We start from the raw sequence: 15,038 nt of genomic DNA, 5'->3' as shown, positions 1-15,038 counted from the left end.
ACAAAATTGCAGAAAAGTTATACCACGTTAAATTCTGGTTTGTTATTTTCAGATACAATAAATACGGTAAAATAGGAAACATTCTGTGTTGTTTGTGTGAGATAAATGACAAGCAGTTTTATTCCCTGGGTCATATATATAAAATCTGATTAAAATATTAACAATCTTTGTGCTTATAGAGATAGTAATGAGATAATTTTAAAGTTGTTAATCACCCTTGTTCTCAGAAATCATACTTCCAGGATTCTAGTCAAAAAGCTTTCCCTTCTTCTTGAAAAAACAGCACAAGCACAGCCCAGAAGATTTGTTAATTCTTTCTTTAATAAAGTGGGCTAGATGTTCTTCCAGAGTAAAGATACAAAGTTCCACGACTAAATGAACACCCAGTCAAAATATGATACTGCCTTTCTGCAGTACATACAACTGACATGACATGCAGGAGACTTTAAACAGTTATAAATTACAGATGTGACAGAGTACAACAGTCTCAGATACGTATCTTAATCCCATATAAGTTTTCACCAGTAATTTGCAATGCATATAATTTTTCTATCTGATTATTGTTATCCATGAACATTATGAGCAGGTCATCTTTGGGGAAAAAGAATAACCTTGTATTTTAAATGACAATTTCTTTCTTTGTATATTCTTAACAAAAGGCAAGCCAGGGCGATGACCTTACATTTTGTCTAACTTACAAGCTTCTGACTTAATGAATATACAAAATTGTACCTATCTCTGCATTGTGATCAGAGACAACACATTTGAGGTGTGGAAGGACACAGTATAACCAAAGGAGATTAATTTACTGGAATTCGTTCTGATCATATCTGTATAATCATCTCTCTGCTTCTGAAGATCTTTGCCATATCCCATGGCATGACAGGCATTCAGCTCATCAGTATTCACTGATTAGTCAAAACTTGTTAGAAACTGCCAAAATCTGTATTTACTTTTAGCGCTGCTTTAAAATGTGCAATATTAAAGATACAACTAACTTACAAAAATAAAAGAACTGTACAAATCACACTCTTCCATTGGCAATGAGACTATTCAAGAAAACAGCAATGTGGTCCCTGAAACAACCAACCAGAACAGAAATCAAAAGACTGATGCTTAAAAAAATAAAAAAAGAAGTAAAAACATTTTCTCCTGTCAAAGTACTGGAATCTTTGAAGGTTTATGTATCACAGAATATAAAACTTATCTCTCCGTCCCCAGAATATTTCTCTCCTCTTTCCATAGGTACTTCTTGAACAGATACCCCTTTGTTGGTGGTGTGGCACGAGCCTTGCTGAATGGTTTAAGGCTAGAAAAGCTTGAAAGACCTAAATAAATCAACAGCCAGCTAATCCCCTGGCATTCACACAAACTCAGGGAAATAAAATAAACCTGAAGACAGGCATGCATGCTGAACTCCAAAGCCATTTTCTATGAAGCTTAAAACTAAACCAAAATAAACACCTCTCCGAAATGTTATGCATTTAAGATCTTTGATCTAAACAGTCATCTGACTGTTCATATCGCTCTGTCACAGAGATGTATGATGCTATGCCTGCTCACAACATGCTAGCATTTTGTCACTTTACAAGGCACAAATAATCTCAGAAGAACTACATGGCGGCTTTTGAGCATGTAAGGATACGTCAACTACCATGTAATGACATGACAATTAGCTCTTCATTGCAGTCACTGACACGGACCTTGTAAAACCTAAGACCAGCAAACTACATGTCACCTCATCTTCGGAATACGGGACTGAACTCCATTTACCATTACAGACTAAACAGCAAGTAACTACCATTAACTCCATACAAACACAAGCTTTGCCATGCAGTTATGAAGTTGTTGCATGGTATAATGTATATGCATCTTAAAAGTAAATAATGCAACGTTTTTTTGGTGTTGCTATAAATAGAGTGACTTTCCAGCATTCCTTCCTCAAGCTAGTTCTCTGTAGGTCCTGCAAGAGCAGGCAATCACTGACCACCAGTTTCTTGTCCTGAATTCCAACAGAGTTTAAAGGCATCAGAGACTACATAAATCCCCTCCCTGTCTACTTGAAAAAACTGTTATTAGATGTACTATGTACTTGATGGGAAAGAAATACACTTTTCCATAGAAGAACAAGTTCTAGAGTTAATCAGAAACTTTCTGTTGGTTAACACTACTGCACCATTATATTTTATTTTTCTTGACTAGAAATGTGGAAATCGTATAGGAATATATGTAAACAGAGTCTACAAAAGATAATAGTAATGAGATATAAAGTGCTTTTAATTATGAAAATTTAATTTCACTTTGCACCCTTCCCTGGTAAGTTACCACACTCAAGCTAGTTTTAGTTCAACTGGCTCAGGTCTACACAATGAAATATTGTAATTTCCCTTGCACCTACTGTTTTAACTGTGGTAATCTCACTAAAATAAAAATGCCAGGAGGAGTAAAAGTAGATAGATATAAAAACGGAAAGAGGTGAACTGGGAACTCTCAAGGGGAAAAAAAGCAGGCAAAAGGAAATAAGGCTCTGTTGTATAGGTCCCTGTTCTCAAGGAATTTGTCACACATTCTCCTGTAAGACAGTGCTGAGGAACAACTACATAAACCTCTGCCTTGAACACAACTCAGGTGACTGCCGGATGAAAATGAAGAAACTAGGATTCCCTAACTGAGAACAAGTTTACTGCCAGGATGGTGCTTTTAATCTTTCTGGTATACATTCCCTACTTGTCTAATCACAGTCTCTGAAGAAACAATACCCTCTCCTACTCAGATAACCCAGTCGAGCGTATTTTTAAAAGGATGATATTAAATCAAGCTTGTCTTTGCTGCTTCGGGTCTGATGCCAAGTATCTACACATTTCCTAATCCATTATAGTACCTAGCACATACTATTCTATGTTTTGGGAAAGTAACAGTTCTATAGTAACAAAGCTCCTAAGTAAGATAACTCTATAACTAGGAATAACTGTGTATTAGAATCGGGTTTTACTGGGTCTTTATTTAAGGCAGTTATTAAAAGGTGTCTATTCTTTTTGAAGAGATGCAAATTTGTGTGTTTTCGTTTTGTTTTGGGTTTTTTTGTTTTGTTTTTTAGGCTTTTGGGCAGCTGAAATGGGAAACTTTTATCTATTTGCTGTCCTTCTAATCCAAAGAACTATCCAGCCCGTGGAATCATAGGAATTTGAACTGAGGTGTAATGACCAACTTCCCAAACTCTCCCAACCTGTTTCTTTAGATGTCCAGTGGGCTGACAATAGCAAAGTCAGAATCTTTGCTGTTATTACTACTGTCATCATCAGGGCTGGAGCTCAGGTTGCTGGAGGAGGCTGAAATGGAGCCCATCAGTGGGTCAGAGAATATCAAAGAACGAGATGGAGCTTCTGGCTTCACAGCTGTCTCCTTGTGTGCCTGATGGGACTGTGCTGTTTCTGGGACAGCACTTCTGCTTCCTTCGTCTTCTTTGGAAACCATAATATAGTCATCAGCACTCTTGCTCTCACTCGTGCTCGAATCAGTCGTAGTCTGTGAGACAATGGCACAGAAAGGACTTAAAGTTAGTACCAGTTTTACCACTCAACAAGGTTCATGATGCATGTCAGTGATATGGGAATGGGACAAAGGAATAATCAGTATTCAAAAGTAGCAATACCCGAATCAAGAAGTAAAAAATAAAGCGAGTATTAACTTTGGATGAAATAATGGATCCATTATTTACAAAAGCACAAAAGCTAACATTCTAAAAATACATTGTTGGGTATAGCAGCCTTACATGTTTTGTCATCATAGTGCATCCATGTAGTGATCACAGCACCTAGGCATCTAACATACATTACAGTTGTGAAGCTTTTCAGTACCTATATTCTCACTGCTGTTAGTTTTCTGTAGTAATTCATGAAGTAGTACTGAGGAATTTTTTGCTGCTTTGCATGTACAATGGCATTTTGGAGCTTGTCAGGAGAACAGTTTGATATAAAATTTCCTAGTAAAACCCCGACCTGTGGAATCTGAGCCATACATAGACCTGGTTTAGTGCGCACCAGTTCAGGTTCAGCAGATCAGGGCTCCCAGGGCTTCTAGGCTTAGTGCTGTTAAGTAGTTCCTAACTCTACCAGAAAATGAGAGTCTGGGAATCCCTGTTCTGTCTAGTTAGACCTTGGGAAATGTGTGTCCTTGAGCGCTCAGTAGATCAAGACTACATGTCAGTTTACCAGAAAACTCTCTACAAACTCACAATCTTATATTCCAACTAGCCATATTCAGGAGAAATCCAGCTTTTCAACAGTCAGAACTACATGTAATTAGAAAGGAAGACTGCCATACACAGCAGAGCGGGATTTCTCACTTGTTGACAACTGGCAGCCTATCAGCTGGACTGCAACCCAAATGGACAACACTTTGTTTTCTTCTACAAGAGATGTACGTGCTCTCAACCACTGTGTTCCTCTGACAAGAATATACCTGCTTGCTTAGCTGCTGTCACATGAATTTTTTCAGTGCAATAATACAACTTGCCAAGTGGGGACAAGCATCCTGAAGTGGTGTGATATTGAAACCAATATATTTGATTACACTAATGCGAGACTGAGAAAAAGGAGAAGCAGAGGGGCATCTGGGCAAATGTGTATGTCAACACGTGTGTCAACTGCAAGCCCTTCAGCTGTGACTCCTTCACCAAACAAAAAAAATTAAATTCACTTTGGGGTTAAAAAAGACAGATTATAGGTATTGGAGAAAAAAAGAAAGCAATAACAAAAAAGAACAGCAGGAAGAAGCCGAATGAGATGAAGTTAGACCCTCAGTACAGTATATGAAATTGGAGTATGGAGGTCATCACAAGTACCAGCAAGCCACAACTTGTAATTACAGTAACCATGGCCTCCAGCAAAACTTATTTTGCCAAATTTATTATTACAGCTGAAAACAATTTTCCATTGCTCTGATTACTGATTATAGAGCAGAACTCTCTTGAAAGGGAACTGTAGAGTAGCTCAGGGACCAAAACCCACCAGTGATTAAGAATGACTGTAATAGGAAACGAGGGAGCTGGAAGTCTTTGGTTATTATTTACATAGTTGTTCCAAATTGCTAAAAGTCACAAACAAGATAAACATAATCTGAATGTGAAAATATGTTCAAATACAGAATTGTGACCTGTTCCCTTCCAAGATTTATATGAATGAGGATTCAAATATGTCCCTTTGTAGTAAATTTTTAAAACATCTCGGTTTTATAATTTATATTTTTTGTGTGTTATCTAGATATTATCTAGGTATAATATTATATAGTATTCTGTTTTGTAATTAACCCATTTTAATACCTTCCCATTCAGAGTATTGGTTACAATTTTAAAGGTCCCAATGTAAGACAGTTGTCAAACTGATAGAAATTTACATCTATTTGTTTTTGATGCTAATACATTTTCCTCAGGAGACTAATAAAATTCATACCAAACCAAGCAGATTGCTTTTAAAAATATCAACAGCTATCCTGTGCTGAGTGCTATGAAAACCTGATACCAAACTTCCTGATCTGCATAGAACCAGGGTAGTTCAAATGTCAACAACTTCAAGCACTTTCCATGAAGTCAAAACCAAACAGACCTATCCTACAAGAAGGGATGCTTCACTGTTCAAGCACTTCTGAGCTGAGACCCCCCTTGCTATTAATTAGCCTTTTACTTTCATCTGGTCTGTTTGAGATGCTGCCTCCAACGAGCCGTTAGTCAATTGGCTGCATCTCCAGAGGGCCAAGGACACAGGCAGCACACAGCCACAGCTCTGCTCCACCAGCATGTTAGTAGTCCTCCACCAGCGTGTTGGTAGTCACCTGGCTTTGCAGGCACCTGCTGCAGCCACACAACAGGGCCAAGTAAGGCTTTTTTAGGAGCTCTAAATGCCACGTTCAAAATTTCAGCGCTTTTTTTTCCCCACCCCAACAACAGAAATACACGTTACTTTAAACAACCACTATTGCATAATTCACCTGGCTTCTCTCAACGCTTCTGTTTAAAAGCTCTCAGTGAACTCAGCACGGTCTCATTTTGCAAAGTTATACACTTTATTATTCCAAGCTATCAGGATCATGCTATTTCAGTCCTCGCAGTCTTCACATCTGAGATGGTTCCACCTTGCGTAGGGCGACAGAGATGTTACCTACTGACACACTTGCCCAGCGAGATCGGTATTTTCCTCACTGGCACCCCCAAGGATGCTAACGGGGTGTCTTCCTTCTGGCAGTGACCCCCAGCAAGGGCCTTCCGCCATAAACACTTTGCGCTGGTGTTGCAATTTCCTAAATTCTGCTTCCAAAAATGTGCTCTTGCACAGTTAAAAAAAGCATCCTGCCCTTTAATAACTGGAAAGGAAAGAAAACTACTCACCCCTGTTTCTTCTCGTTACGTGTTGTGCTTTGGAACACTGCTTTTCATTCTACCCACACTTTTGGTTCAGTTAAAGAGACTTTTAGCTCACTGAGGTACCAGAGAAGCAGCAAAGCATAGATATTGACTCCAAAATGCTATAAAAGGGCCTCCCGTAAATGGTTGCCTATGCATGGCACACTTTGGTATTTTGGTACTGATATTTCCAGAGGTAAAATACCTCCTCCCTTCTTCTGCCTGTTTCTGTTTCAGGAAACTCATGCTGACGTGAACCATGTTTTCTCCCATCTGCTGCCACTACTGAATAAATGAAAAATGACAGAATCATACTTCCAGTAGCTTTGAAAGTTAACAACCTTACGTCCGTTGCCATATGGCTTCTCCAAACATTTTTTCCTGATGAATATCAGCTACAAGGACCAGGCTTATTTCAATTGCCTTCATACTGTGAATGAGTTAAAACTAACTGTAAGGATGCAATTCAAGAAGGCTTAGAAGAACAGCAGCTCATTTTGCCTCTTTCTTTGAACAGACATAAAGGCAAGATAATGTGTTAATTATCATTCATTATTTAGCAACAGAAGCCTTCTGTTTGTCAACTGCACACTGCTACCAAAGCCAAACATTCCAAAAAATGCTCTGTTTCTTTGAGTCTTTATCTTCATTTTTTTGCATTTTTAATTTTGCAGCTTTCCTTTCCAAAGAAGGGCTGTATCCTTATCCTCAATTTCCAGAAAGATATTTTGATGCAAAAAAGAGGAAGAGCACTTTTGAAAAAAGTAAAGATGATAAATAATTTATACTTATATAATGACCAATCACAAAAGGCCAGATTTTAATCTGAATTACACGATAGCTACACCTGTAACTTTTCCAGCTGTCCTAGAAAATATCCCTACAATTCCACCAGAGAAAAATCTCTACAGTGTAAGTCACATTGAACAGAATTACATACACTACCAAAGTCAAAGAAAATGTAAATACAGCAAAATTTATTTAGCAAGAAATGCATTAAATGGTTTAGAAGCGGTTGTAATTTTTATTCCCTCTGCAGCTCTCAATTAGTACTGTCGGTTTGACCCAGGGCATCAGTGCAGCCCATTTTCTTCAGCAGAGCTAAAAGCCTGGGCTGTGGCCCAGTTTGGGCCAACAATTGACCCCATCAATTAACAGTCGAGTGTCACAGCCCACTAAATTCAGCAGTTTTAGTTTCCCGTGTTTTATTAAAAGGGGTCCAAAGGTCTCCTCTTTTTGTTTGAATTAGGACACCACAGTTAAAGACGCTGGGCTTGGAAACAGCACAGACATTGGGATACTAAGAGTCCTCCTGGACTGCCGTTTCTAACCCTAACATTTTCTTTTTCTTTCTGTTGTAGGAGTTGCTGCTCATTATCATAACTGGAACTTTCAGAAGATAAGAGGAGAGGAGGCTATTCTATATGAATGCATTGCACCTCCAAACGTAGACCATAGAGCACTGAAGCGTCATTAATGCTCTGCAGGGGCTCAGCTTGTACAACCTCTACTTATGTTGCTTGCAGATGGCTTGCTAGCAGCCTCCGAAACTGTGGGACCCATGGATGCCTCCGAGCTCCTGAGCCTGGAGGTACATACCCTGACTACCCACTGTGGTGAGGCCAGACCTCACTACACATTGCCCCAAAAGTTTCCATTGGAAAGAAACCTGCGCAGACCGGGCTTCATCTGCTCCCCTCCCAGTACTCAAAGTGCAATGTCCCAGCACCTCTGCTCAGTCACACATGTTTTAGACCAGCATCTGAGTAAGGGCTTCTCCAGCATAAGTAGGGCTTGCACACTCTCATACAGCACGTTATCTTATATAGCATTCTACCTTCCAGTTTCTGTAAAAAATCTAAGCAAAAATGATCAAAAAAGTACTATTTGCCATTTTGGCAAGAAAGCAAAAGGTACGTTGTAGAAAATTCTAGAAGATAGAGGGCAAAACTAGGTCATTATACGAACACTCCAATATTCTACATCAGTTTAACCTATGGCTTTATTATGGCAGAAAGTAGTGATCGTGATGACAACAGCTAAACAAGCAATGAAAGCTTTCTGTCAATGCTTTGCTCTTTGAACCTGCCATTACTAAGTGAAAAAACCAAACCACCTCGGTATTGCTTCTAATACTGAAATACAATTAAAATACGATTTTTAAAACAGAGTGTTTTAACTTGGGGATTGTGTGTAATAAATCAAAACAACTCTGTGTCATTATTTGAAAATGAATAAATATTTCCTCTAGTTGCTAAGTAAATTTGTCAAGAGCAAACTGATTGCAGGCTCAGTTAGACTCTGAGGTGATAGCGCTGCCACTGGATTTACAAGTGTGAGTATTAGTATCAGGGTGGCAGACGTAACTTTAGAACTCTAATGCTGAAAATGATACAGAAATGTGCCTGTATGAAAGTACTGTTTTTAAGATTACATTTGAGTCAGACTGAGTCGTAAGACAGAGAGGGACGTTTTAACATGAAAGGAAAATACCTCTTTCTGTGTGTGAACTTGTCCTGTGACTTTGTATGTGAAAACATTGTTTACTGATTCAAGGAGAAAGTCAATACAATGGAGTAGAAGGTAAAAGCAACCTCTTCACTGTTTCCTTTTTGGCATTGGCCATGGATACACTGCAATGCAGATAATCAGCTCTTACATAATGGGATTCTGAAGGACAAGGGCAATGAGAATAATCATATGGGAACATTTGATATGGGAACATTTACCGCCGGTTTTTACATCTTTTTGTAGGAAATTGATCTGTGATTCTGTGATTCAACAATCCGCAAGAACCCCCCCCCCCCCCCCCATACACTGCATAACACAAATATCTGTGTGTGGGGCATAAGGCTACAACAAAAATAACTGATGGGATTAAGACAGTAGCCAGAAAGACACTTTTAACCATGGGTCCACATTCACCAGCAATGCTGGTGTGTTCCCATATAACATCTGGACGTGCTAAAGGAATTCTCCAGAAAATATCAGACTAATTCCATCAATCACCTGTTTGAGATATTTTTCTCTTATCTGTCGTCCTGAGATGAGCTGCTGCTTTGTCATAACAGGTCCCTTCAGGACATCGACTGTCCCCTTGTTCTGACTGTTGGAACAGTAATGATCATCGGCTATCGTGATTTGCTCATTTTCTTCAGCTTCCAGCTGGCTCTGGTTGAAACGCAGGGAACCTTTCAGGATGTCCTTGATCTGTTGTTGAACGGGAGGGTAAAAAACGTAAGTTAGAAATTTGGAGGAATTCTACATTTTCTAAAGCTCCGTGCTGAGTGCTTTCATACATCATTTCCCCCAAATATTTGCTTTTAATAAATAGGAAGCAAGTCGATATTCATATCTGTATTGGCTAAAGATATAAATATCGTCAAATGTGGTTGTATCAGAGTCTGGAAAAAAGGCATCTAAGAAATCTAAAGAGAAACTGTTAAGATTATTCCGTACCTCGTTATAGAGTTAACATATGTCACATTGTTCCTGATAAAATATATTTCGAGGGAGGACAGGGCAGTATAACCAGAGCTACAGATGCTCAGCAGCATTTTCATTTTATGTACGTGGTATTTTTCTTTTAATTCAATGACATTCAAGTGTTGTCACATTTAAATAATGGGGACATGGGCATGATTATTGCCTAGCGTACACATTTTGCATTAAGAAAAATGACGGTGTGGCTTAACTCCAGAACAGGACAAGGGGCAATGGGCACAAGCTGAGGCACAGGAAGTTCCGTCTGAACATGAGGAAGAACTTCTTCCCTCTGAGGGTTGATGGAGCACTGGAACAGGCTGCCCAGGGAGATTGTGGAGTCTCCTTCTCTGGAGATATTCAAGACCCGCCTGGACAAGGTCCTGTGCAGCCTGCTGTAGGTGACCCTGCTTTGGCAGGAGGGTTGGACTAGATGACCCACAGAGGTCCCTTACAACCCCTACCATTCTGTGATTCTGTGATTCTGTACTGCCTCAGTTCTGGTGTGAGACCTCCAGAACTTTTCAGGGAGCAAATTCCATGCAAGTCATCTGAACTCCTTATAGCCGAGTTTTACCTTTTTAAATAAAAGCACACTGCAACGCTTGATATGTTAGTATTAGTAAAACAGCTGCAACAAGACAAAACAGCAGTATACAGAAAGAATAAAAAAGGAGAAAAAATGGAAAGGATTAATAGCACTGAAGGGTACAAGAAGGTTAAGTTAAGCAATAGTTATACCTGCTTCAAACCAGCCAAGGAAACCAGAATTTCGTCTTCTTTTTCCAAGTGTTCTTGTAATATGACTTCCTGAATATTTCCTTCAACATCAAAAGAAAAAAAAGGTGAAGAGAGAAAATTCCCCAAATAATCTCTAACGTGCTGCCAATTTACCGCTGGCTTACGCTCTCACGACAAAACCCTGTGACCTGCAAACACAGTTTCGCACACAGACCTAGAGTTCGACAACCTTCTTAGCTGTGAGGCCAGCCTAAGGCTGGTCCTGCTGCCAGGAGGACACAGCCATGCTGTGCTGCCGCAGGACTTCTGCCCCAGCGTACCGATGGACTCAGGGTACTGCCAGCCCCCTCTGAGGCCAGTGGAGTTACTGTAAGGAGTTACACATCTTTGACCCTGGTAATGCTTTGGAAAGCGCTCAACAACATTTACAGGAATCTGCCGCAGCTTAGCAAGGGTCAGGGTAGGAGCTCGGCAACCTTAATCTTGATCCTGTAGCCACTGCGAATGCTAGAACGCTCTTCTTTATAAAAGGGCTGAAACTTTCCTTCGCTTTCCAACCCCTTCTTTTAGGTAAAAGACTCAGTGCTGAGCAAAGTTTATCTGTCAGAAAGAGCTGTGCAGTACCATCACTTCAGAAGACTCCTGCCTTATACACCTATAGAGCTGTCCTCTGTATTTCTTTAACCCGGTGTACAGTGCTTGCAGGAGTCAGGGCTGGAGGCTGGCTAACACATCAGAGCTGGAGCTGTGGTGGCCTTCCCCATGTCAGGGAAATCCCAGGCAATGCTGCAGACCAAACCAGCCCAGAGAAACTATAGGTCTCATAGCTCTGCGGTCTCTTTAAACTATGTCACGTCCTTCTCCAAGCTCCTAGCTTCCTCCTTCCTCCTCAATTCTTCAAGAAAACAGCCATGATTCCTAATGACAGATTTACAGAATGAGATGGTGTCTGTAAACTGAAAACAATAGGGTAATCTTTTGTGCCACTCCTGTCATACACACACAGAGCTGAGCCCAAATCCCTCAGCGACAGCTGTTTGGGAACAACACTTTGCGGCTCAGAAATATCTGTATCCCAGGTGCTTCACAATTAGGGCTCTGTACCATTAATCCACACCTGCGTTGCCTTTGTTTGTTTTTAAAAACATCCCACACGCTCAGGGCCTGAACCAGTGAAAAGCCAAAACTGTTGTCACAGACTGCTGACAAGGACGAATATGATGACACTGCCAACTTTGACACAACCTGAAGTTTCAAATAAAAGCGTTGAGCAATCTGGCATAAGTTTTGTGTTTACAAAATAGATAGCAAAAGAATGAGATGTGGGAGACTGGACAAGAAGAAAGATTAAAAGTAGAGAGGTGGATTTAAAACCCACATATAAACACAGAAGTTTGAAATTGTGTGTGGGCCAGAAATCACTAATGGGTATAAATGAAGAATGGAGAGAGCAAAGAGAAGAAAGGATCCACGCCCAACCACTAAATGAACTGCTCAAGAAGCAAGCTGAAAAGTGGAAGGAATAAAAGAGGCTGGGAGCCATGAAAGGTGGTGTGATCAAGGTCAAGAGCAACGGTGGGGGTCGGTAACTCAGCTTTGCATTAGCAGTCTATCTGAACAAGGAGATCCATGTTTACATTATTTAGCACTCATCATTTATCATATTACAGTGGCAGTGTCCTGCAGCAGCGAAGTCAAACGTAATACAATTGAACTATGTCTAGCATAAATCTTACATCAGAAAGACACTGCATTATGAAGACTAGAAATAATATAAAACTAGATCTTTCTGCAAATATGTAGCATCATGAATTGAGAGAAAGCATAAGTAATTCAACATTGTACTTGCTTTTTTATATTTTACATCTAAATTGTCTTGTCTCAACTTGGTAGATAAAAGATACTAATATTTACTTATAAAATAATACTTTAGATTCAGATTTCCATTGTTTAACAAACAACGTAAGTTTTCCTACTTTTAAAAGGTTCAGAACTTGAAACATCAGAAGTCCAAAGTCTTGATAGGCAGGAAAGCAGTGCTTAGTCACAGCCTGAATCACTGAATTCAACTGTCTCTTCCATTTCTCAGCATTAGAAAGAAAAACATTTCTATAATGTTTGATCCCCACATAAATTAAAACCATACATTAAAAAGCTAAAGTATGCATACTGACTAAGCAGATGGACCAAGAAAATATTTCAGAACTAATCTCCAATCTGCTGAAGACCAAATAAGGGAAATCTGAAAAAAACCCCAGGAAAATAAGAGCAAGAGAACAAAAGCTGAAAGACATTCCATACGATGTGGAAATAATCTACTATTATTTCTGCTCTTTAGAGATGTTTATAAGTCATTATTTCAAAAAATGGAAAAGAATCTATCATTGCTACAGAAACCAGCTGTAACTATGTTGAAGAGCCAGTACACTGACAAATTTCTAAGAACTTATGAATGGAATTATCATAGTCAGCCAGCAGTAAAAATTAATAAAAATGTTCGTACCATCACATATTTACTATAGCAAAATTAATAACAGATTTTAATATTAGTTTCAGAGCAAAAAAGATTAAGAGAGAAGAGGTTGGAAATACAGCAATATTTTCTAACATTGAACTGTTGAATTTCTAACATTTTTCCTTTCCTTTTCCTTCAATTTGCAGCATGTTTTAAAGTACAGTGTGACATATGTCCTTGATATATAGGGTCTATTATTTTTTATCAGTTAAAATCACTAAAATGTGTTTTGGAAAAATTTCCACTTGGAGTTTTCTCTAAGAAACAATTTTGGACTCAAAGAGCACACTGCCACTTAACCCAGAAAAATGCCCCAAGACGTAAATCACTGTAATCAGCCACTTTCCCCCCCGGCCACCCCCTTAAGTAACAGTTGTGACATAAGGTCATAAATTGGGATGTCTTTCTCTAGTATAGTGAAGCAGAATGCAGGTTTCCCTGTGGAACTAGCAATGGATCTTCTTCTAAATATGCCCTTGAACTGCACGTGGCTTCTAACCTACTACCCTCATCCATTTTGAATGCAGAGATTTTTATCTACCACATAAGTGGTAAGTACGGAACCCAAGTTCTCAGTCGTCATTCTTTTTCCCTGACTAATGAGTAGAGAGGAATTACAAAAGGCCAGTTCCTTAGACAAGAGAAGCATACGGGCAATGTGATTGCGCACGATTTCCTCCTCGATCACACCCTTCTGCTGGGACCACCCTTCGCAATCCACATGGGCTGGAAGCAGAGGTGGGAAGAAGAGGAAGGATGGCAAGTGACTCAGTATGTACCTCTGCAGCTGCACTTCCGTGAGTGGCTGTGCCAGGGCTCAGCAGTCCTCACCTGAGGGACTTTCATCCAAGCCTCTTCGCACTGCTGGGGGGACCTCACAGGGAAGCCAGTTGCTTGAACAGGGAAACTAAGCTCTCAAGTGCAGACAGCAGCTTTTTATTTTACCCTTTTGTATCTCAAAAGATACCCTTGTAACTATAAATACATTTAAAAACACTAGCTCTGTTAAGAGTTCTAGGAAGCATGATATTTATTATGATATTGCTCAGCTGAAGGACTTTTACATTAAGCTGAGATGCATCTTTTAATTATTCTTCCTTCACAGGAGATGTTACTGTATTGTGAGAGAAGTGCTTTATGAATATAAATGAATTGGCCATATATTGATTTTTTTCCTTATCTGATGCTCTATATCAGTACCTAACAGCTTAACCTAATTTTTTTTTCATAAAATAATAACTATCTTTTGAAAAAAACCACCCACAGATATCAATTAGGAACTGAAAACACCTTCCTACCTGTAAACCAAACATTGATTCAATTAATTAAAGAAACTGATTATGTGATTTCTAGATTATTCAAAACCCAGTCCAGTTTGGGTCTATGCTATAAATATCTATTTTATTGAGATAGCTGTTGTCATTCAAAAGCTAAAACATCCTATGGTACTTAGAAGACTAAGACTAAGGCCAAAGGTCTGTCGACCTTTGTGTTTTTTTTTTCCCCTTTTATCAAGATGTCATTTAGCTGATGCCAAATGCTTTCTGTAGAAAAAGAAAATATTTCTGTTTCAGTGAAGCTCGTAGCAGAGGAAAACAAAAGGTGAATTTTGCAACCTGTCACCTGGTGATCGGAGCACTGTAGGAGATCGCAGACAGCCATTACACGATTCTGGATTTGTTTCAACACAGTACTAACAAACCTCTAAGTTTCACAAAATGAACTGTCATACCCTGAATTTACTCTTGACTAAGCCTCAGAAACACTGGTGCTGTAAAACCAGTTCTCTTCAGAAGTGAGCAACGTTATCCACTATTATGGCTGCCCTCAAACAAGACTCACAACCTAAGGGATGCCTTTCATATAATTGATTTGAATTAATTTTGGGTACTTATTGTCAAG

General features: G+C 39.3%; 1 protein-coding gene across 6 annotated transcripts in view; it reads right to left on the bottom strand.

Moving 5' to 3' along the window:
* Positions 1 to 302: 302 nt before the first annotated feature.
* Positions 303 to 15,038, bottom strand: part of TBC1D5 (TBC1 domain family member 5) — a 326,766-nt gene continuing 312,030 nt past the window's right edge. For all 6 annotated transcript variants that reach the window (XM_075419055.1, XM_075419057.1, XM_075419054.1 and 3 more), the window contains 3 exons: positions 10,622 to 10,701; positions 9,407 to 9,607; positions 303 to 3,525 (listed from right to left, as the gene is read on the bottom strand). In XM_075419055.1, coding sequence (XP_075275170.1) covers positions 3,235 to 3,525; positions 9,407 to 9,607; positions 10,622 to 10,701 — 572 coding nt within the window. In that variant the 3' untranslated portion in view covers positions 303 to 3,234. The remainder of the gene's footprint in view (positions 3,526 to 9,406; positions 9,608 to 10,621; positions 10,702 to 15,038) is intronic.

Source organism: Opisthocomus hoazin, chromosome 4 (assembly GCF_030867145.1).
Source record: "Opisthocomus hoazin isolate bOpiHoa1 chromosome 4, bOpiHoa1.hap1, whole genome shotgun sequence".
NCBI lineage: Eukaryota > Metazoa > Chordata > Aves > Opisthocomiformes > Opisthocomidae > Opisthocomus > Opisthocomus hoazin.
The sequence above is the reverse complement of the archived record's forward strand: the minus strand, read 5'-3'. Positions and strand labels throughout refer to the sequence as shown.